The sequence below is a fragment of the Brassica rapa genome, chromosome A03, assembly GCF_000309985.2.
Source record: "Brassica rapa cultivar Chiifu-401-42 chromosome A03, CAAS_Brap_v3.01, whole genome shotgun sequence".
NCBI classification, from domain to species: domain Eukaryota; kingdom Viridiplantae; phylum Streptophyta; class Magnoliopsida; order Brassicales; family Brassicaceae; genus Brassica; species Brassica rapa.
The window spans coordinates 24,702,780-24,724,225 of NC_024797.2; the positions used below are offsets into that span (position 1 = coordinate 24,702,780).

At 38.2% G+C, this 21,446-nt stretch overlaps 4 protein-coding genes across 13 annotated transcripts; all 4 read right to left on the reverse strand.

Annotated features, from left to right (window-relative positions):
- Nucleotides 1-143: 143 nt before the first annotated feature.
- LOC103861030 (protein ENHANCED DISEASE RESISTANCE 2) lies at nucleotides 144-6,957 on the reverse strand. Of its 2 annotated transcripts, XM_018657687.2 has the most exons (23): nucleotides 6,313-6,957; nucleotides 5,952-6,026; nucleotides 5,272-5,325; nucleotides 5,124-5,189; nucleotides 4,932-5,035; nucleotides 4,799-4,866; nucleotides 4,597-4,713; nucleotides 4,360-4,400; nucleotides 4,153-4,253; nucleotides 3,896-3,991; nucleotides 3,617-3,681; nucleotides 3,453-3,524; nucleotides 3,210-3,365; nucleotides 2,886-3,112; nucleotides 2,767-2,806; nucleotides 2,545-2,693; nucleotides 2,351-2,452; nucleotides 2,130-2,174; nucleotides 1,912-2,052; nucleotides 1,732-1,827; nucleotides 1,548-1,649; nucleotides 742-1,458; nucleotides 144-373 (listed from the first exon to the last, which is right to left on the reverse strand). In XM_018657687.2, the coding sequence occupies exons 1-22, from the start codon at nucleotides 6,448-6,450 to the stop codon at nucleotides 1,357-1,359; spliced, it is 2,157 nt and encodes a 718-aa protein (XP_018513203.1). In that variant the 5' UTR covers nucleotides 6,451-6,957; the 3' UTR covers nucleotides 144-373; nucleotides 742-1,356. The 2 variants fall into 2 exon arrangements, with proteins under 2 accessions (XP_018513203.1, XP_009136986.1); XM_009138738.3 differs by lacking the exon at nucleotides 6,313-6,957 and having other exon boundaries at nucleotides 5,124-5,204.
- Nucleotides 6,958-7,179: 222 nt separating this feature from the next.
- LOC103861031 (cadmium-induced protein AS8) lies at nucleotides 7,180-20,920 on the reverse strand. 2 transcript variants are annotated; one of them, XM_009138739.3, is made up of 5 exons: nucleotides 20,910-20,920; nucleotides 8,825-8,911; nucleotides 8,309-8,555; nucleotides 7,970-8,206; nucleotides 7,180-7,659 (listed from the first exon to the last, which is right to left on the reverse strand). In XM_009138739.3, the coding sequence occupies exons 2-5, from the start codon at nucleotides 8,825-8,827 to the stop codon at nucleotides 7,619-7,621; spliced, it is 528 nt and encodes a 175-aa protein (XP_009136987.1). In that variant the 5' UTR covers nucleotides 8,828-8,911; nucleotides 20,910-20,920; the 3' UTR covers nucleotides 7,180-7,618. The 2 variants fall into 2 exon arrangements, with proteins under 2 accessions (XP_009136987.1, XP_033144513.1); XM_033288622.1 differs by having other exon boundaries at nucleotides 7,180-7,732; nucleotides 7,872-8,206.
- LOC103861033 (cyclin-dependent kinase F-4) lies at nucleotides 9,312-13,709 on the reverse strand. Of its 4 annotated transcripts, none has more exons than XM_009138742.3 (16): nucleotides 13,467-13,709; nucleotides 12,887-13,109; nucleotides 12,121-12,623; nucleotides 11,943-12,021; nucleotides 11,789-11,857; nucleotides 11,617-11,706; nucleotides 11,388-11,526; nucleotides 11,193-11,295; nucleotides 11,013-11,065; nucleotides 10,860-10,926; nucleotides 10,653-10,761; nucleotides 10,512-10,577; nucleotides 10,355-10,423; nucleotides 10,221-10,281; nucleotides 9,887-10,114; nucleotides 9,312-9,786 (listed from the first exon to the last, which is right to left on the reverse strand). In XM_009138742.3, the coding sequence occupies exons 3-16, from the start codon at nucleotides 12,126-12,128 to the stop codon at nucleotides 9,554-9,556; spliced, it is 1,374 nt and encodes a 457-aa protein (XP_009136990.1). In that variant the 5' UTR covers nucleotides 12,129-12,623; nucleotides 12,887-13,109; nucleotides 13,467-13,709; the 3' UTR covers nucleotides 9,312-9,553. The 4 variants fall into 4 exon arrangements, with proteins under 4 accessions (XP_009136990.1, XP_009136989.1, XP_009136988.1 ...); XM_009138741.3 differs by having other exon boundaries at nucleotides 9,312-9,789; XM_009138740.3 differs by having other exon boundaries at nucleotides 9,312-9,798.
- Nucleotides 14,580-18,393, reverse strand: LOC103861035 (probable methyltransferase PMT21). 5 transcript variants are annotated; one of them, XM_009138747.3, is made up of 8 exons: nucleotides 18,206-18,393; nucleotides 17,036-17,309; nucleotides 16,788-16,936; nucleotides 16,514-16,709; nucleotides 16,215-16,425; nucleotides 15,419-16,097; nucleotides 15,258-15,335; nucleotides 14,580-15,185 (listed from the first exon to the last, which is right to left on the reverse strand). In XM_009138747.3, the coding sequence occupies exons 2-8, from the start codon at nucleotides 17,297-17,299 to the stop codon at nucleotides 14,957-14,959; spliced, it is 1,806 nt and encodes a 601-aa protein (XP_009136995.1). In that variant the 5' UTR covers nucleotides 17,300-17,309; nucleotides 18,206-18,393; the 3' UTR covers nucleotides 14,580-14,956. The 5 variants fall into 5 exon arrangements, with proteins under 5 accessions (XP_009136995.1, XP_009136994.1, XP_033144509.1 ...); XM_009138746.3 differs by having other exon boundaries at nucleotides 17,036-17,362; nucleotides 18,206-18,378; XM_033288618.1 differs by having other exon boundaries at nucleotides 17,036-17,359; nucleotides 18,204-18,363.
- Nucleotides 20,921-21,446: the final 526 nt, after the last annotated feature.

The window sequence follows — 21,446 nt, forward strand, 5'->3', positions numbered from 1 at the left end:
AAAGATATAATTCTAGAGCCGGTTAATTAAAAATGATTAATAATTTAACACGTTTTTGAAAGAATGGCGTGGAAATATGTTAAAAAAGAGTTAATACCAGAGATAGTGATGGCTGGAAGATCAATTGCAAAATCCTTGGTGAATACTAGAGAATGAATGCTATTATAAAAATAAAATAAAAAGTTGTTTATCCGTTTGGGTTCATAAGATATATTCAAACTCCCAAAACGTTTATACAGAGAGAGTAGCATTCAGACAGAGAACTTGACGCCTTCATCATCTGCTGATGTTCCTTTAAACAATGCAAGCTTGCCTTTGTTCTCTAGCAGCTTCAAGGCCCTCATTAGAATAGTCCTATCAATCCCTTCAAGTTCTGAAAAGAAAGAGAACATATTAGCATTCACATTGTACAAAACAACAACAACACCATACTTATACTATTCAAAGCTAATAAAACAAAACAGAGCATGTACACTACTATTCAAGATACAAACTTGAAGCAAGATGTGGAGATTGAACATATAGCTAATGAAAGATTAAATGGAATCACCAAACCGGTGGTTATGTCAATTGAACAATACACAACACAGAACTAACCATGGAGAGCTTACAGATGGTAAATGAGTTTGAGAACATGTCTGTTTCAAATATCTCAAAGTCTGAGACAGGTTTTTGTCAACTAACAATAAATCCCTAACTAAAACCGCCGAGGATAAGGTGAATCGGTCTGGAGAGTGGTACCTGACTCAGAGGTGGTGATGAACAATGAAGATGATTGATGCCTTGATAGAGAGAAAAAAAAAAGCGAAGACGAATGTTTCTTTTTTTTGGATTGATTACTTCCCCAAACCAAACCGGCTAAAAGGCTTGTTCAAAATTCAAATAGACAAATCCAAACCAGAGAAATAACTAAACCGTAATTGACAAATTTAAAACAAGAGAAGAACCAAACCGAGCTAATAAAATCAGAAAATAACATTAAAAAAAAGAAGCATGGAGAGGATGAGATATATTCAGAAAATAACATTCAAAAAAAGTTTTCACACAAAATACATCTTTGTGCTTTGTCTCTTCTAAAGTAAACTTGACTACTCATACGTCCAATTAATGGGGGCACTTACTAAGCAGGCATTTACACTATTGACGCATTGTAAAGAGGATATATAAACAAACTTTTTTTTAACTATGAACTGATGTTACAGAAATAAACATTGATGTATCGAATCAAGAAGAAGCTAAAGAAGTGAGCATTTCCAAAGAGCCACCAAACACTTCTTTTTTTTATGTGACAGAACATATATGAAGTTTGATGGTAATTTCTCAAGGGGGGTTGTTAAGGAGTCATACACTATATTATTAACCTGACTCCAGATTTGGAACTATAGCCGAAGACAGCTCTATATGCGAGACCCGAACCGCACCTATAAGCCTCTCCGGCAATTCTTCCGGTGCATTTGCCTGCCAAAACCAAACCAGATTTGTTGTATAATACAATAACCCCAACTACTTGAGAGCAAAACTTATAACATTATGTGTCCGTTTGTCACCTGTACAAGGAAAGCCATTTCGACACCCAACGATGTGATTACACCAATGACGAGGCCCAACACTCCATTCGCAACAGTTGATGAACCAATATCCACATCAATCTACACACATGAACACGATGAATCACTGAGTGATTATTGTTTACAGAGAGCTTTGAATTCAACACTATACAACTTCACTCACTTCTAAGTATGTCGGGCCACGAATGTAGTTGCAGTCCACTGCTTTCCCTAGGAGACATGGAGTGCTTCCCACGCTTTGCCTTACTATCCATGACCCCTTGTATAAATTTCGGTTAAATAAGGAAAAAATGTCAATATACTTGTTAGTTGTAATCACAAAGAGAAAGAGAAATAAACATACCTTAGGAACTAAAGGTATAAGCTTTAGCCGACTATTCCGAAATTCATCATCACCATCCACAAATCGTTGCAATAGAGACCCTGGTACAAGTTCTTTTGTCACAAAATAAAACACCATACTGTAGTGTGTTGACCCTGGAACCTATACAACCAAATATGACTTTGAGGTTTGTACATTATGTTCTGAATCTTAATAATAGTTTGGTTGGCAGAACTTACTTGAACATTTACCACCATTGAGAATAGACCTTTCTCTGCAGCAACCTGAACACATTTATCAAACGACTCAATAATCATGGAGATACCTTTCTAAGATGAATCCAAAGGCAAGAGAATAGTATGGGAAGGGAAGTATTTGAAGATTTGATTGTAATAGTCTCTCCTTTAACTAACTAAAGAAGGAAGTTAACGAACAAAAGTCAAGTTGTAATGTATCTTACTTGTGCTGCACAGCCCTTACGTCTAGCCACATGATCTATTCTTTTACTGTCTTTGAACCAATCAACAGCAACGAGATCCATTAGATTCTTCCCAGCAGGAATCTTCAGCATATGATTAAATAGACAGGAACTGAAATTAGCTGGATACAAGAACCGAACCATTCTAAAGAACTAAGTCAAAAAGGTTTACCGACCTTTCTTTTATCATCACAGAAGTTCTTGCTACGAACTTTGAAGTTGTTCCCATCAGAAGTCCTCCAGCAGTTACGTGCATTTTCATTTTCATTGCGCTTTAGGTTACCGGAGAAGCATGACAGATCAATCTTGTGAGCAGGTTCTTCTTCTGAATTTTCAATTCACATAAAACTATTAGATCTCAGGGTAGAATTTTTATACTTAAATCATAAGGTGCTCGCCTGTTTTCTTGACATCAGTCTCTATCTTACTTGTTTCACCCTGAAATTGTACACAAGAATGACGATTCAATACCACATGCAGCTTAATATTAGATGATGAAAAGGCTTGATATTCAAACCTCTTGTTCTGATTCAGCTATCTGAAACTCATCATCATCATCTGAGTCTTCATCCATGAGCACAGAGTTTCTGTTGGCGGCATTTGTTTGATCAACAGAAAAGGCAGACTGATGCAGAGACCTTCCACTCTTTCTCAAGCTCAAGGAAGATGATGCCATGTTAACCATAACAGGGATCCGGGTATGAACACCTCTCTCATCTGTCTGTGAAAACCATTCCCGCAAACCTGTGATGTTACAACGGATGATAATAAGTAGCCAGTGGGATTCTCGTACCCTAAGGACCTGAACAAACCAGCGGAAAGGAAGCATGAGAGAACTTACCAGCAACACTATTCAGCATCTGAAGAAGGCAATGTTGTTGAAATGCTGGAAGGTAGCCTGCACCCCACCCTTTCAGATCAATTTGTATTAGATGTTGCACCTGTGTTCTTGGCCTCCCATTTCGTGGCTTTAGTGGGGCAATATTATATCCTCCACCTAAGATAAACAAAAAACTAACAGGTTAGATATCAATACATCAAACATTTAGTTAATGCTGAGATATGTTTAGGTTCATAAACTTACTCTCAAGATGAGCACGGACACAACCAGGTTGTGGACCACAGTTATCATGCTCCCTAGAACGGAACAACACAACTTCACAGAAAGAGCGAAATAAATAACCGACAAGCTATTATAAAAACTACCTTTCCAGATTATAGCATGAGTAAAGGAGGAAAGAAAGGTACCATAACTCCCATCATCATTCCGGCGCCAATAGCGGACATAACAAAGGTCACGAGGCCACACAACCCTGGAGCCATTTGATATAATTAGGATAAAAGAATCAAAGTAAACTAAATGGTAGAAAAAAAAATCAACGACAGCATACAATCTAGGCCCTTCAGGACAACCGAGTCTATTTAGCTAGAGATGTATCAAATTATCACTTGTCAGTTATTCATTAATAGATTATGTTCGGAAGGAGTGACTGTAACTGGACGATGATATTTTAGGTGCAACATTACATTGGAAACCAGTCGAGCAAAAGTCTATGATAGAGCACTGCTGTGTGACCATCCACCTCTTCCACTAAGCTACCATACTGAAAGCTGCAGTCCCACCTGCACCCCACAGGGAAAGAAAAAAAAGAGGAACAAAAATAACTTCAGGTACAGACCAGAACACTTAGAACAAAACACTTCTGGATGCATACTATAGACAGAAATGAAGAAAAATGAACACCGTGCAGACATGGAGAAACAGAAAGCAGAGAAGCACCTACTCATAACGAGTGCCATCCATGCTCATCACAAGTTCGAATACTTCCTCACATGTTGCCTCCACTACTCCAACAGCTTTCATTGCCCTGCTGTAGCTTCTCGGCTGCACATGTAGCACTCAAATTAGCGGTTCTTGTCTAGATAAAGTTTCTACATAATCAGCTGGCAATCACGCCACAAAGATGACAAGCTATTAGAAACTTCCATACAAGGTAATCAACTTCAAGAAGCTCTTCAAAAATCCGAAGACCTGTAGAAAAAACAGAAAACAAAGAAAGATTAAGGTCAAATTCTAGCTCTTTCCTTTACCAGTTCCTATAGAAGATATAGCAGATAACTAAGGAGAGCGCTTGATTCCACAAGTTCCACACAAGATATATAATTTTGTGATTTAACATGGGAAAATACTAAACGATGTTGCATTGCAACCCTGCAACACCACTAACCATTTTGGCACTGAAGAAGACGCCAGTGTTTTCTAGAGAAAGCTTGGTTATCAGAATTCTGGTTCGCCAACTCTGCATCAAACTCCTTAGTCCAGTCAAGTACAGATGGCGGGGGACCTGCACATTTGCTTGAGGTGATTAGATTACAGTCAGGACTGCAGCTGACCAGATTAGCTCATGAATAAATGATTTCGGAACGAACCATTCCCAATAGTTGTCCGTCTAACTAAACGACGCCTAGAGTCATCTTCATCCTCCGGTGCACTGAATCTTAATAAAATTGAAAATATTTAGTGCATAACTATATGCATATTACATATCAGATAGGGACTCACTGGCTTTCATAATCTGAAGATGAAGCAGTCCTTCCAGTATCCATTCCAGACTTATATTCAAATGCAACATATTGCTGACCATTTGGAACTTGAGACTCTTGATGCTGCGCCAGTGCAAACACACAGTGAGGTAAATCAGATAAAAGCACCAATGTACGCAAGTCTAGATAAGTAAATAGGCATATGACAGACCTGGTCTATAACAGACTCAATTTTCTCCTTCCACATAAGTGCTTCCTGGATGTTGAACGCTGCCATCTAGCAAAGAATATACTACTCCATGATTAACTAACAAGGTAAAAGGTAGTGGTAGCTATTTTGGGAAGTAAAGAGAAGATACCGTTATTCTATGGTGCTTTTCTTTCTTGTTATAGACAGACAACACGTAAACCATCTGCAGAATAGAGTTGACAGCACAAACAAATTTAAACGGCATTAGTGATGGTACAGTCAAGGTTATGATAAATAGGAAGTAAACTTGGCATGAAGAACCATCAACTGATTCACAACAAACATTATCAAATGTCTTTAAACTGCAGAAAGAGATTGTAAATGCTGTAAAAAGCTGCCCTTGCTTTAGATGACCTCTCTAATTTATTTGTTTAAGCTGTGGGAATTTTATAGCATACATATAAGCAACATGTGTGCATTAAATGTTAATATTCTCAAGAAACATGGAATACATTTGCTAACCAAATTTAGTTGAATCAAGTATTCTACATATTTACTTAGCTCAGATAAGTTTTCCTCACAACTAAGAAAATATTTCTCTACCAAGCAGCCACTCCTACTTCCTATAATAGAAGCCTTCTTGTCCTACTCATTAAGCCGGGAAGAGAAAATAAGCCTAAATTTTTTTCTGAAAACCAAAAAGGCAAAGAGATGTATTTATAAGAAAGCTAGCTTAAAGACATCATATCAAGATGAGTGGTTGCAATTCACAAAACCATATGCCATCAATCTATAAACCCTTGTGAGTGACAAAATAGTAACAGAAAGAGTAAAGTTAAGACTACTGACATGTCCATGATGCGTCTTCAAGCCTCGATCTTCAACTCTGCAGTTGCCATCAATTAACATGGTCTTGATAGGAACCTGTATTCACCACATGTAGAAAAGCATCATCATTCATCACTCACCCATGTACAAGAAGAAAACCCTGAAACTCAAATGGCAACTACACACACATCCCATAAGTTTATAGTAGACTTTTTTTTCCTATAAGCATAGTGCCTTACAGTCTACTCTACTATCTCACAAACATACTTGGAAACCCAGAGACATTTAAATTAAGAAACCCAAAAGGGAAAGTTTGAAACTTGCAACTAATACCTACTCAAAACAAGCAAATCAAACAGATACAATTAGATGAGGTTTAGACCTGAGAATACTGAGGTTTCTTCTTGTAATAGGCCAAAAGACGAGGCTCCAAAACGAAGTACCTCATGTGAATATACGACCGTCCGATCTTCCTCCTTCCATACCTCACCATCCACCCTTCGTACACTACCTTTGACATTCTCCTTGTCCGTACGAGAAGGAAGAACAAGGACACAACTTTCCCCACGGAAAACCGAAACTATGTGTATTTCCGCGGGAGATGATCATATACTACTAGGACATGACCTGTGTTGTTCATCGGAGCTCCGGCGCCGGAATCTGGTGTTGGATTCCGGCGAAGATTTTAAAGAGCTCAAAGTTCCGGAGAAAGAATCAAGTTTGTAGACGACGAAAAAATAAAGAGAAAGCGATTCAACTTTGACAGAAACAGAAAATTGATTTCTTCTTCAGGACAAAACTGTAGAGAGACAAAGAAACAAAATAAAAACTGATTTAAATGGACAACAAAAACTAATCACGCCAAAGATGTCTTCTTGTTGGATAAACAAACAAAACATAATTAATATGGTAATAAATTTGAGTACTCACTATAATTCATTAATTTAAAATTAAGACATGTCAAATCAGTTCGAAACACACATTTCCGATTTGTCGTCATGTATAGCTGACTATTGGAGGTCGCTGACGGCGAGCTTATATTCCGTTAGACACGACGACGTATCAACAAATTAGATGACGTGTGAGCCACATACCAAAAAGTTTATTTTTTTTTTTGCAGCGAATTATTCCTGCGTCAAATTTAAAAAACTCGTAATTTCAAAACTAATTACAGATCAATAACTGCATTAATAATTTTTTTTTTTAAAGAAATCACAGATCAATTTTGCAGTGACCAGATACGTATAGATTTAGCAGTGTATTGGGTTTTGTTTTGTTGTTTTATAAACATAAACAAATTTGAAAAAAAAAATATTACATGGTCCAGTGGTCTTGCTATGTGCTGAGCTAACGAATTCAAAACCTCTTAGTCACTAAATAAATGATATGAGTTAAAAGAAAACTTATAATACATGATGAGTATTGAGTGAAGAGGATGAAGTGCTTGAAGCATAACTACACTTATGCACTCTGTTTTCCTTTACCTAACCTGAACTGTCTGTCCATAAATGCTATTGCCAAACACCAAACCTCGCACATGTATCTATGTAACTGTAACATGGACTCACACACAAATGCTTCAGGTTTGTTTCATAGTGTGCCCTCCAACCAAGACAGGAAAGTAATTATTCAATCAAAATCTCGACAGGAGCGTCTCAGATGCTTGAGATCCTCGTGGTCTAACGTCATTACATAGCTGATGAATCTCCACGTTTCTTGTCTTTCAAACCTGAAAATAAAGTTTGACACATCTTTTACTGTTTTCTCTATCCACTTTGTCCTAACAAACAAAATGATCGATTCTATCCACTTAATAGAACAACATCTCCAGACTCCAATCTAGAGAATCGTTTATAATAGCACGAGACTGAAAAATGTTGGAATGCTCAGGATATAGAAGCCATAATTTATACCTTTTCTTGTATTAGCAAAACAAGAAATCTTAAGACAACAATATGTCTTATCAATGACAAGAAAACAGATAGAGAAGAGCTTTAAAACATTAATAGAGAAATAAACATATAGACAGTGAAATGTACCTTTGCGCATATAGAGAAGATGGATCCCAGAGCTTCCACAATCATGTGGAATGAACAAAGGCAAACTTTTCAAGTCAACGGCATCATCTAAGAGAGGAGGCTTCTTGTTAAAACCAGAGCACATCTCACTGACTTGTCTCTTCAACCCAACAAACTGAGGCATAACATCGCTCCACCCATCAATTGAAAGACTATTACCAAACAACTTAATAGCACCCTTTCTAGTTGCTTCTACAGCTAAAAAAATAACATGAAAAAGAAGTTCATCAGACGAAAGATTACTTGTAATCAAGAAATTTCATAGAAAGAAAGAGAGAGAGTGAGTGTGTGTGTATCTACTGTTATAAGGAGCTGCAAGAAGAAGGTTTGTGGGGAGACCAATGCCAAGACCAGCGAGCGTAATGCCAACACTGAAACCAACGCCGCAGCCAGCACCGACGTAGCCAATGACCTCAGGGCCAAAACCAGGTCCCCATCCGACGCCACAGCCAATGCCAATACCCATTCCCCAAAAGGCTCCATAAGTAGGATGAACAGGATTCCATTTCTCATACCTCCTGAATATACCCTTGATGATCATCACCACCTATGAAGTAGGTTTGAAACACAACCGTAAGATTACCATTGACCCACTAGAATGATGATCTTCAATACCCAAATCAAATGCACGTTGAAAGCTATAGACAATTAAACCAACACTATGTATAATATCACCAGCAAAGCATAAAGTAGATATGAGAAACCAGTTCACTTGGTGGCAAACCAGACAAATGATGAAAACAAACATTCAGACCAACTGGGATAAATCTAAGAAGAAACAGAGACAAATAACAGAACAGAACATCTAAGGTTTACCATTAATGGATTGCTGTTTCAGCTTTTCTCTTCCGTTTCGATCTTGTTCCTTCTTTGTTTTTCACCTTTGATTGGATTTGCATCAGCCTTTTCGCCGACGGTAACCACTCGTCGTTTAGCGCTTGGATAAAAGGAGGAGAAAAAAAGAACCGGTCCAGCTATGCTTGACCGTATAATTCGACCCGGTTTACCATCCAAAAATCAAAAAATTGAAATTAAATCAATAATTGGACCGGGTAAAGCGGATGTATACCGGATCCAACTGAACCAGCATTAGAGGATAAACCTTATCCATTTCCCCCCACTCGAAAACAGAACAGAGAAAGAGAACACAAAATATTTTCCTCAAGCAAGAGAGAACAGAACAAACACAGCTCCTTTGATGTTTTCTTGAAACCAGTACAAGAACATACTTCAAGAGTGTACATCTGCCAATCCCCAAACGCAGCTATAGCAATGATTAGAAAGTACCCAGGTACAACACAAATAGTCCCAAGTCGAACTTTATTGCAAACCATCAAGTCAATCGTCACGCATAATACAAACCATCACACGACCGAAAGTATGAAAAGAAAATGAAACAAGAGCTGCAGACGACACATGACCGTCGTGTAACTGAAAAGACATTAAGGTATTTGATTTTATGGACAAACCAGAGTATAGAGTAAGATATTTATCGTAAAAGTATTCTTCAGAAGAGGCTTGTGTTGAGGTTTTTTTTATTTTGGGTCAGCCGGCGACTTTCCTAGAGTAGGCATTGGTGGTGGATTGTGTTGGTCTAATGAACATGTCACGTGTTTCTCCTACACATCCTGCCTTCATCTGCAGCGGCTTCAGCTGCTGTTGCTGCATCACAGACACTGAGTGTCTTCTAGACACGGTTCCTCTGATGCTCATGTTCGAGAGCTTATCACCAGTTTCAGATACACCACGAGCGACACGGTTCTTGTTCACCGATGAACCTGCTGCATTACCTCCAATTGAATGGTTTTGTTTTAATCAAATGAAGAAAAACAACCATTGTACGTGTATAATAAGGGTGGTTTTAAGGTTTTTACTTACAAGGACTCTTTCTTCCGGGTGGTCTGTATATGGTGTCTTTGACGGAACTTCTCACAGGTTTAGTGTTTCTCGTAGCATCTTGTTTAGCCAAATCGAGTTTCCTATGGACACCACTACCAAAAGCAGCATTCGACTTTGGAGAAGAATGGCTGTTGAAGGTCTTAGCTTTAGCAAGAGACACTGGTTGCCGTTTAACTGGTTGCTGCTCGAATGATCCCCTTGGTCCAACTAGAAAACATCACGATATGAAATTTAGTTTTGCAACAATCTCAATACAGATATAGTAGTAATCCATATCCTGATATCGGCAACCAACAAACTAAAAATATTTTACCAGGCGGAGTTCTTGCAACAGATGGTTTGGGTCGGAGAGATGGTTGGACATAAAAGCAACTCTGCCACATGAAAACATGTTTTAATCAGCTGATCAAGAGTGGAGCTATAAGAAGAGAGTAATTTCCGGTGTACCTGAAAGAACGGGTGCTGCAGGGCCTCCGCAGCAGTCGGTCTGTTGCATGGATCCCAGGAGCAAAGCCGCTGAACGATCACGAAAACAGGTAAAGATTAGTGTCACGAAATATGTCCACAGCTATAGGGCAACTCCTTTTAAAAAAGTGTTAGTTACCGTAATAAGATTAATTGCATCTTTACTAGCAGATGGCATCAGGCTTGAAAGAGGAACGCCAGAAAGCTGCAAGATGACAACAGTTAGTCCTTGATAAAGAAAACTATGGAGGCTCAAGACACATTCAAGCTCGAATAATACCTGGGGGAATTGATAGTTTATGGTGTTTGCAAGATTAAGTCCCTCTAACCAGGTCTCTTCAGTTGGACTGCCTATGACATCACAGATTTTGTAGATTTCATCTGCTTCACTACAAGGATGATACGACAACATTTTCACTCGTTTATTAGCTTTTAACTCTGCAACATTTCTAACCACCAAACTACAAAGCAATCACTGCTAAGTTACCTAGCCCCTGGAAATATAGGACGAAGAGACAACAACTCAGACATAATAGCTCCCATCGCCCACATATCTGGAAAAGGAAAATTAGCAAATTGTTTAGCACTAGATCAATAAAGAGAAAATATATTTATTCCTTACAACAGTATGGATACTAACCAACTTTTGATGTGTATACATATGACTGAAGGAGTACTTCAGGTGCCCTATACCTATTAGTACAAACACTTTTGGGTCAGTACGGCAGCAATTTATAGCATCTAATCGACATATGACTTGTGAGTAAAAAAAGACTCATTGCAACAATAACAAAAAAAAAGAAAGAGAAGTGAATCTTACCAGCGTGTAGAAACATACTCGGTAAAAGGTGGACTCGAATTAACCTCCCTTGCCAGACCAAAATCAGCAATCTTGATGATGTCTTTAGAGACTAATAGATTTTCTGCAACAACCAACACAGTATAAAGATAGATTCTTGACAAAGTATTGAAACATGATCGCTAGAAAGACAAAGTGATTAAGGCGATCGATTACCTGGCTTAAGATCGCGGTGGAAGTAACCACGCTGATGCATATAAGAAAGGCCTTGGAAGACTTGAAAGCACCAGTTTCTAATATCAGCTTCTGCGAAAAGCTTTTTTCGATCCTTCATAAGCTGATAAAGATTGCACTCCTGATCAAGTACGAATGACATGCGCAGATTCAGTTAAATGAATTAAAGTGTACGCAAAAAATAGCAATCTACAAGCAGGAAGAAGTATACCATGTACTCAAAGACAAAGTATAGGATATCATGTTCCCGGATGACTTCCTTCAGCTTCACGATGTTTGGATGATTCATCCTCCTAAGGGACTAATAGGAGAAAAGGGGATGAATCAGTCAACATACGTTAAACAAGACAAAAGAGCATGTCAACAAAGGAAATTCACACTACCTTCACTTCTCTCAGATTAATGCATTCGTCCCATGAGTAGTACTTCTTTTTCATTTTCTTAATTGCAACCTGCTCATTGAAAACTTCAGTTGGTAAGAAAACCAAGAACAGAACATTATGCAGGCATATATAGCTCTCAAAGAAAGAAACATACAACTTCACCCGTTTGCTTATTGATAGCTCGCCAAACAGTACCAAAAGTTCCATCACCAACCTCTTTTATTAACTTGTACCTATAAATTCAGGTCAGGGAGAAGCAAAATTATAAGCAATATATCAAGGAGACATATACCAAAAGGTGTTAGAAAAAAGTTGAGAGATCTTTGAGCTACCTGTCCATATTCTCTCCGGTAAAGCAAAGTAACCTCTTTATTTTATTTTACTTTTTATGTATGTAAAGAACTTCTGAAAGATTTATATAGCATTAATCTTTCAGTAGTTCGTAGCAAGGACTGGACACCAAAGCAGTAAAACCAATGATTCTCCAGCTGGGTAGACTGACCGTTATTTACTTTGAGAACCAATGGGTTGACCATTAAGGAAAAAGAAAGAGAGCAAGAGAAGAGGAAAACACATACTGAGAACTCAAAGACACAAAGGAACCAAAATGTGTTGGCTAACAGGAAGGACCCGAAGCTCACAACAACTCAGGTAGGGGTTCAGACTCAAGAAAATAGCATCATGTAAACTTGAAAAGGAAATTGGTATATTCTTCTTCAACCAGCGCCCATAAGAACAAGAAATGGAAGAGGGGGCTAACAAAGCTTTTGTCAGCAGGGGGCAGATAAAGAGGTTTCTTTAGGACTATGCGAAGGAAGAATTTGCAGACTTCAACCTGAAAAAGAAACAAAATTTCTTAACTTTTAGCAGTTTTACCATTTCTTATACTGATTTTGCATTTACCAGTTTAAAAAAAGTGAAAATATCTAAATAAAATCAACTAAAACCTCCAATAGGAATATTTTACAAGGAACTAAACATGTACTAAATACATATCACGAACTAAAGTTCCAGCAACGGCAGTCATATAACGAGGGAAGCATAGTGTAGAACAAAAACAAAACTGTCAACAGCTTCAACTGAAAAAAAAAAACATACCTGTTTGCCTCACGCCTTCCCTAAAGATGATAGGAGAGAGTTTGAGAACTAAGTGCAGTTAACGAAAGAGCCAACAAGGAAATCAGAACGAACAAGAAACCGCCAATCAAGCGCTTCTTGGAAAGAGAAAAGCCGATGATGGAAGCAGCTTGGCCAGACGAGAACTTGCTCCATATCTCAGAAAAAAAACACACAATCCACCCAAAACTAAGCCTGATACAACCTGTACCAACGATATGAACCAATCAGATCATGCAAACCCCAAACACCTAGCAGGAACAAATCAAAATGCAGATGCGATCACAAATCACAAATCACAAGCATAAACTCCACTTTAGCTCATACAACATTTCTAATTCGAAGATATATCTATCAATTCCACCCAAATCGATCTCCGTAAACCCTAAAATTCAATCAATACATCAAATCAGCCTCCCCTACACACGATTCCACGCATACAGCTAAATTAAGAAAGAAAAAAAAGCCGAAATCAGATCCAATCTGATGAAAACGCGAAAACAGATTGATAATCAAATTCGCAATAAGCAAACACCAGAGACGGAGATTTGAGATCAAGTACCTCAGAGCCAACAGGCATAACCACCGTCGCCGCCGACGGAAATCCAGAGCTTCTGCTACCTCTTTCACCTTTCTACTTTTCGATTCCGTTACAGCAAATATCAATCCTTCCCTCTCTCTCCTCTCTTTCTGTGTGCGGTTACCTCGTGAAAGAGAATATTTTTCCTTGCCTTTGATATTGTGGTCTCGTTTAAAAAAAACTTATGATCTTCTGTGCAGCACTACATGAATATACGGTGTGCTTTTATATATAACCGTCGGATTATCAAGGGGTGATAGGAACCGTCCGATTATGAGGATTTTCACGGTATCTTTACGTGGCCGGCTCTTTACTCTTTTTCTTTTTATTCTTGCCTTCCACGATGTAACTGATATAAAATACTTATTTCTTTGACCTTTCGTGATTGTATTAAATATGATTCAGTAATCATGGCGGGAGATTAACAAAACTAGATTACACCTTAAATTTTGCTTGTTAATAATTTCATCGAACAAATAACTTCTTTACAAAAATCAAATGACAATTATATGGTTCGTTGATTTCATTATACGCTAAAATGAATTAAAAAAGTCAGGTTGATGTGAAATTGTGAATTGTGAACGAAAAAATTGGTAATCATAGTCAAATAATGGACTTTTACTTACTACCACTGTAAAATAATTTGGAGGGAAATAGATTTAAATAGTTGTGGGTGTTAAAATCTAGAAGAAAAACAAAGTTTGTTTCCCTCTAATATAAATTTAAACTTGTAGCATAATGCCCGAATATACGATTTTTGGAGGTATAAATTAAAGGAGATCGTTTACTTTTCGTCTTTTTAATTGGATTTCATGGACTAATGTCGATTTTTTTAGTATCCTTTTGTTTCAAAATATTTTTATAAAATTGTTATGTCATATTCAATTACAAACCTTCCACCTAACCAAGCCGACCATATTTACTTTTCAGTTTTAAAATACTCCCTATCATTCACTGTCCTTTAACTTTTTGGCTACAATATTAAAAACACGAACCAGATCATTACCACAAATGGTAGTCTTCTTTATTTGGTAGATATAATTGATGGAAAGATAAAACAAACACACAACTATTTTCTTTATGCAAGAGGAAAAGTTGGATAAAATTTGTAATTGATTAATGGACCACCAACGTAATAACGTGTAAAACAATACAACTGTATCTCAAATCAATATACCTAACTTTGGAGAAATCTCGACCTTAACCATTTAAAATTTAAAATTACAGTTTAAACAAAAAGATCAATAATATATTTCTCACCAAGCATATACTATAAGCAAAAATCGAAAGTTGATAAATATGCTGGGATAATAAAATAAGAAATGGCAGCTGCTTTAAACACCTTTCTTGGCTTTGAAGCAAGACAAAGAACCTATGTTTGTTGTAGTGACTTTGTTCTCAAGAAACCTCCAGGACACACAAAACCAAGGCTTTAAGCTTAAGCTTAAGATTTTGCCCCTCTCACTTTTTTACTATTTTGTTTCTGACGTAGCGTTAGAAGAATACCACAGCTTCTTCTGGCAAATCAAGAGCTTCTCATTCTCCGATTCGGACTCTGTTTGTTCCTTACGGCAACTCCATCTCAGTCCTTTAGCAACCGATGCAATATTATCCACGAAATAGCTCGACTCGCGTATAATCGCATACCCATTAGGACGCAAGATCCGATCCATTTCCAGCATTACATACTTCATCTCACACCTGCATAATAACATATCATTACTTAGCACTTATATCACAGCATCAACGAGTTTCAAAGGCTTTGAGAATTACCTTTGGCTCTCAGATGTAAACAAACCATCAACGTGAAGAAGATCGTAAGTTCTTGGATACGTCGAAAAAGCCTCACACCTGTCACACAACATAACGCATTATGTATGCAAATTCAAATTGATTAAAAAAAAGTAGAAAGAATAGGCTTTTCTAAATTTTACCAGTCGTGATATGTTCCAATCAACCCACGATCAAACACCACAGGAAGCGTATTCGCAGCGTAAGAGGAAACAACGTTCATAACCCACAAAGGATCATCGACCAAAGCAGCAGCCAAACCACCATAAGCAGTGTTCATATCCATCACATTCCTTATCTTATCAGACCCAACAGCAGGCAACAGCTTCTTGTAATGCTTAGCCCTCGCTTTCCACTTGCTACCATCGCGCTTAAACAAACCACCGTTCCCTCCAGGAACATCAGAGATCCTCTCAGGAGTCGCGTGCAGTCTCTGAGGCCATTTGGGTGTAGACTCCAACCCCGTCTTCTTAAGCTTAGGGCTCGGAACCACCACGCAAGGGCGTATGGGAGTGTACCAAGCGGAGTCCGGCTCGAGGCTGTCGTCGCATTTCGGCGGGTACGCGTCGGGGTCGTTAGACAGCTTGTTGTAGCACGTGTTGTCTGAAGATTTTTGCCACACCGCGATGTCGTCTTTCTTGGCGTACATTTTGAAGCACATTGAGGTTAAGAGATCCTGGAGCTTCTCGTAGTTTGATCTCTGCGCTTCGACGGTTGTGTCCCATCCTTTCCAACGGTTCTCGTAGTTGACTGGGGGACCGGATAGGACCCAGAAGCCACCGGGTCTTAGGATACGGTGAACCTCCAGGAGATAGACTCCACCTGAAGTCAGCAGCAAAGAGAAAAATACTTACATGAGTTTTCATCGTATTATCAGATAATGATTAAATGGGTAGCCGACAAAAAAAAAATTAGAAAATCAAGATAGCTCTTCATTACCAAACTCAGTCCATGGAATAAGGCATCTTGAGCAATGAGCCATGTCGAATGAGTTTGAAGGGAAAGGGAGGCGTTGAGTTGAAATGATGCCGAGTATCGCAGGGATACCACGTTCTAGAGCAAACTGGACTTGAGCTTCGTGGTTATCTCTTGGGGCGAGTGACACCGTGAGGATACCACGGTCCAATAAGTCTCCTCCCCAGCTTGCAACCTTTAAAACAGAGCAAAAATGTAAAAAGTTGAAGAAAAGGAACCTCTAATGTTTTAAGTTGAAATTTCAAGAAAATGTATAAACTCACCCCACAGCCAGTGTCAATGGCAGTTCGTATAGTCCCATCTTTCATTTCAGGGATCAGGTCTTGCATTAAATCGACGTAAGCACTAACTCCATTTGGAAACATTGTGCCTCCACCAGGGAAATGGAATTTATCACCCTCTTTCTTTAGCCAATGCTGGTTAGATTTTTGTTTGTTAATCCAATCATATGGCACATTCCTGAAATTAAATCACATCAAATTGTCACTTAACTTTAAATATGTGAGGACAGGAGAGATCTAGAGAAGCAATATTTACCTGTACCAACATTCATTTTTACTCTTAGGCCATCTTATTGGTGACTTATACCCATTAGGAGGAGGGACTAGACATTGCTTTCTATCAAACACAGGAGGACAATGACGTTCCATGAAAGTAAGCCTGTGAGTACCATACTTCTTCCATTTCTACCACCATGCCAAAATTGAAAAATAAAAAAAAATTAGCTAAATATATTTTTCAAGATTGATCAAGGACTAAAGTATACTTAAGAAAATTGAGTGTACCCTTGGATCCGTGCAGGGAGTGTAATCTTGGTAGTCACTACTGCACTCTGGAAAAGAAACAGATTTGACTTGAGGAGAGTTATCAACAACATCCAAGGAAGATCCAGCTTTTGCAACATCGTTGACTTGGAGTTTGTTCTTTCCACAGTAAAGTCCACCAAGATAGAAAGAAAGCCCACATAGCAGAATCAGTAAGACTGTCTTGGGCAAGATCTTTGTTGAACCTCTCTCAGCTTTCTCGTACTTGTCATCGTTATCCTTCATCGCCTTTGGACTGAATTAAAGATATAAATAGAATTTTTTCTTTTGTTAGAAACTTGACAACACCAGCAAAAAACCAAGAACTAGCCGTAGTCAAGAACAAATATAACAATAACTCATGTAAAAGGTCAAAACAACAGTTTGGATCAAGAAATGACTAGACAAGTACAGCATGAAACACTGCCATTACCAAAAGAAATTTTACTAAAGAGGAAAGATAACTTTTTGGGTAAATCTTGAATAAACAAATGATGGGACAGACACTCTTTTGACAAATGAGTGACTTGAGGAAACAAAAGGACGTAGAGATCTAATAAAGGGACAAAACAACAACGTTGCCGACATATAGAGAGTGTTGCTTTAATGTTAATCACATGGTGTTTGGGTCCCAGATTCGACCGCCATAACATGCTCTATCAAAGTAACAAACTCAAGGAGGACAAAAAACAATTAGATGGATAATAAATAATAAATGCATACACATGAATGATTTTATTTTGTCACTGACACATGAATGATTTAGAAAATAGAGATAACGTTTGAAAGTGTTTCTTCAGTTTCGCATTTAAAACTCTAAAAGCTTGCAGACAGCTAAAAAGGCACAAAGGGGAGTCAGGGGAAGAGAACTAGCATTAATCATTACTTGGCAGACACGGAAAGTCTTTAATCTTTTTGTATTTTACACATACAGTAAAACCAGAGAAAGCAATAGATGAAGACGAAACACACAGAAAATTAACAATGAATGAGTCAGTACTCACACACGAAAACAAAACTTAATGATATGCAATCAAACGAACACAAATGAAGAAGAACCACGGATAAAACTTTAGATCTGGTTTAACCTTGGCTTGAACTAGAATAGAAAATCAATGAAGAACACAAATTAAAAACGAAGTATGTAATTACCGTAGATAATAATTCTAATGGTCTCCTAGAATTCCTGAGGAGAGGATTTTCTGGCGACGGGGAGAGACTTCAATTCTCTCTCTTTTTCGATTTTTTTTTTCTGAAAAAATCCAATGAAAAAAATATATTATGGGGAGAGAGATGAAAGATTGCAGAGAAGCTAATGTTAACATATATAGCTTCTTGGGTGTACACACAATTATTAATTATTTTCTTTTTTTTCCCGTTCACTCTGTGTCTCTCCTTTCGTTTTCTATCTTTTTCGTTAGTTTAATTCTGACTATTATTTTCCACTTAATTTCACTGTTTGTTTTTATCTAAATAATAGTCACATGTTGTGTTCTTTATTACGATTCAATACTATTCTCTACCAAAATACTTCCGGTGGATATAACTAATTTCTAATGAGAATATTACCACACACTAAAACAAAACTGTAAATTATAAATTATCGAGAACAATAACAAAACAAAAAAGAAAAGCTCTCTAGAAACAAACGCTCTAAAAACAAACTCAGGAAACCTTGTTCAGCTCCGGTGTCCGGCGTCCTCAGCTGGTACCGGAGGCGCTCTGTTTCTTTCCTTTAGATCTATGCTCCGCCCTCTTCTTTCTCTCTCCCTCCGATATGCTATTGACTCTGGCGAAGGGATACGTCGACGGCCTCCTGCTCCGCTCGAGAGGTTCGCAGATCCGGTGACAAGGTCCTTCCCTGGAGCCACGGCGAGGTAGGTTGACAGCGTTAGAGCACGGAGTCGGCTTTTTAGGGTTTCGTGCCCAGATCTATTTTCCCCTCCAGATCTGGTCCTCGATGGAAGAAAGCGGCGGAGTCCTGTTGCTCTGTCTCTGCTGAGGTCTTTGCGCTGGTGTCTTCAACTTCGTTTCCCCTTGTGGGTGACTGGGATTCTTGTTGTAGTAGAGAAGAGTGGCGAGGGGGTAGGTGTTGAAATCGTACCGAGGAGGTTTGGGGCGGCGGTTGTTTACTTTCCTCGTCAAAGAGTGCACCAGAGGTTCTTTTACTCGGTGGCGCGTGCAGGATTGTGTGTTTGCTGTGTGGTGGCGCGTGGTCTCTGGTTCCGGCGTGTGACAGGTCGTCGGGCTTCGTTTTTGCCTTGTCGTCTATGGCTAGGTGATCTAAGCTTCATCGACTGTCCTCTCTTCCTTCAAGCTCTACCAGTGTTTTGGTGTCCTTCTTGTCCTCCAGGAAGCTTGTCTTTCTCTGAGGTGTTTTGACTCTCGGGCTCATCCTTCTTTCCTCTTTGTTGGCACCGAAGGGACTTCTCACGGTCACTGTTTCTGATCTGTTCTTCGGTTCTCGAAGACAGGCTTATGGCGTGGAGCTGGTGTAGTCAGGTTGTTCTCTGGTTATACGGTTTCTCGGTGGCTCCATTCGTTAGGATTTTCGCATCCCAGTACCAGCATTGGTCTTTTGATGTGTTGGTAGCGATTCCTTTTTAGATGGTGCAGGTTTTACGAGTCTCAAGGATTTCAGGACAACTTTCGTCGCAAACCCGTTTTTAGTAGTTCAGTGCTTGGAACGACACAGTACAGGTCACGTCCGGGCAAATAAATGCTCCGTCTGGTTGATGCGGGTGTGCGTGGCCTCTCCCTTGCTGTGTTCTTGGGGACAGGTGCTTTTGAAGTCCTCGGCAAGCTGTTCTCGGATGGGCCATTATCTTTAAGAGCGGATTCATCGGGGAGGCCAAAATTACCGGGTTCCGACTCTCGGTTGAACTTGGTTCGTTCTTTTGCGGCAAGCGGTTGGTACTAATTTAGCTGAGCCTCCGGCTTTCGGTTTGGGTTGTTGTGTCTGCCCCTGTTTAGGCTAGATAGAGTTTGTGTTTAGACTTTATTTTTATTTATCCGCTCCTTGTCGTCCTTGTAGTTCTGTCAAAAATATAAAATCCTGGTAATAATATCTTTACATTTTTACCAAAAAAAAAAAAAAAATTATAAATTATCTTACGTGTAAAAAAACATACTCCAAAGTACGAATTTCTATAAAATGACAGATCCTCCTCGTCTAGGAAATATTACAACGACTGTTTTTAAATCGCCATTCACGGAATTCTATGTTAGTTTTGAAAAGTATATTAATTGTTTTCCTTTTACTAAAGTAGCCAATCGTCTCTTTTAGGATTCTTATTTAGATTATTAAATATAGATAGTATAAGTGGTTCCACCACCGACAAAAGGAATCACCGTCGGCATCAGCGATACGACTTTCCTCACCATTCCCATGCATATCTACATAAATGGAAAATACCAATTTTCTGGTTATTATATTTTGGGATTCAAATTTGAATACCTAAATGAATAATAGCTGTGAATTTTCCATGTTTTGAAACATTTTTATAATCTAAATTCATAAAACTGTAAGACAGACGAATCGAATTTTGAAATGATTTTTTTCTTTGCACTTTTAAAGTTTGTTACACAAAAAGAAAACCAGACAATATACTTTGGATAAAAACCAGAACAACATTGTTTCAAACCAAGAAAATATCATGACTGTAACCTATATGTAGGGTCTGGAATTATATACACAAAATTATGAGAATATTTTCAATATATTCGAAATTAATTAATTAATTAATAGAAACTGTTGGGATCAGACCGAGTTAGTCGGTGGGTTTGTCACTTGAGATAGATCCACGAAGACACTGAATTATTAAGTGTTGACTAATTAAACCGCGTTTAAGTACACACACACTCTTCCTCCAAGACTATAGTGTATTTATTTGAAAAGAACAAAAATTAAAAGACTATAATGTGTATATAAATATTCCAGATTCTACAGGTTATGTAGATATTGCCAGTTTAACTAACATCGTCTGGTACATAATGTATTGTTCAATATCACTATGCAAGAACTATGATTATTTTAGATCTTGTTTTTTTGCCGACAAGAACTATGGTTAACTACTCTTCTGTATGTGATATAACCCAAGCTGATAAAAACAAATTCTGGTCAAAGTAAGACACAACTACAGTTGACTTTTATTTAACATATATTTTTTGTCTAAATTTCTTTTTTGACGACTGTAAATTTTGAAATTCATATAAATTCATTGTTTTCTCTATTTTGTTTAATCTTATAAGTTGTACTCATAATTGCAATCACAAAACGTCATATCAGCCGGATCTAACATCGAATGATCATGGGTCATAGGCTATGAACTGTGACATACGAACCAAATACTTTTGAATAAGTCTAAAGTTCGAGAAAAAAAGCATGAAAGCT

What these genes read in the sequence shown, in the direction of transcription:
- LOC103861031 (XM_033288622.1), bottom strand. An exon ending in TCTTGCAGCTCCTTATAACA is followed by an intron (nt 8,207 to 8,308) that starts GTAGATACACAC and finishes TTATTTTTTTAG; the next exon opens with CTGTAGAAGCAACTAGAAAG. An exon ending in AGACATATTGTTGTCTTAAG is followed by an intron (nt 7,733 to 7,871) that starts ATTTCTTGTTTT and finishes TTAAGTGGATAG; the next exon opens with AATCGATCATTTTGTTTGTT.
- LOC103861035 (XM_009138747.3), bottom strand. Translation starts at nt 17,299, where the DNA reads ATGAAGGATAACGATGACAAGTACGAGAAAGCTGAGAGAGGTTCAACA. An exon ending in CTCCCTGCACGGATCCAAGG is followed by an intron (nt 16,937 to 17,035) that starts GTACACTCAATT and finishes GCATGGTGGTAG; the next exon opens with AAATGGAAGAAGTATGGTAC. An exon ending in TATTCCATGGACTGAGTTTG is followed by an intron (nt 16,098 to 16,214) that starts GTAATGAAGAGC and finishes TGCTGACTTCAG; the next exon opens with GTGGAGTCTATCTCCTGGAG.
- LOC103861030 (XM_018657687.2), bottom strand. Translation starts at nt 6,450, where the DNA reads ATGTCAAAGGTAGTGTACGAAGGGTGGATGGTGAGGTATGGAAGGAGG. An exon ending in TGAAGACGCATCATGGACAT is followed by an intron (nt 5,326 to 5,951) that starts GTCAGTAGTCTT and finishes TCTATTCTGCAG; the next exon opens with ATGGTTTACGTGTTGTCTGT. An exon ending in GACTGATGTCAAGAAAACAG is followed by an intron (nt 2,694 to 2,766) that starts GCGAGCACCTTA and finishes TTGAAAATTCAG; the next exon opens with AAGAAGAACCTGCTCACAAG.
- LOC103861033 (XM_009138740.3), bottom strand. An exon ending in TTAATCTGAGAGAAGTGAAG is followed by an intron (nt 11,707 to 11,788) that starts GTAGTGTGAATT and finishes TTCTCCTATTAG; the next exon opens with TCCCTTAGGAGGATGAATCA. An exon ending in GAGTATGTTTCTACACGCTG is followed by an intron (nt 11,066 to 11,192) that starts GTAAGATTCACT and finishes TTGTACTAATAG; the next exon opens with GTATAGGGCACCTGAAGTAC.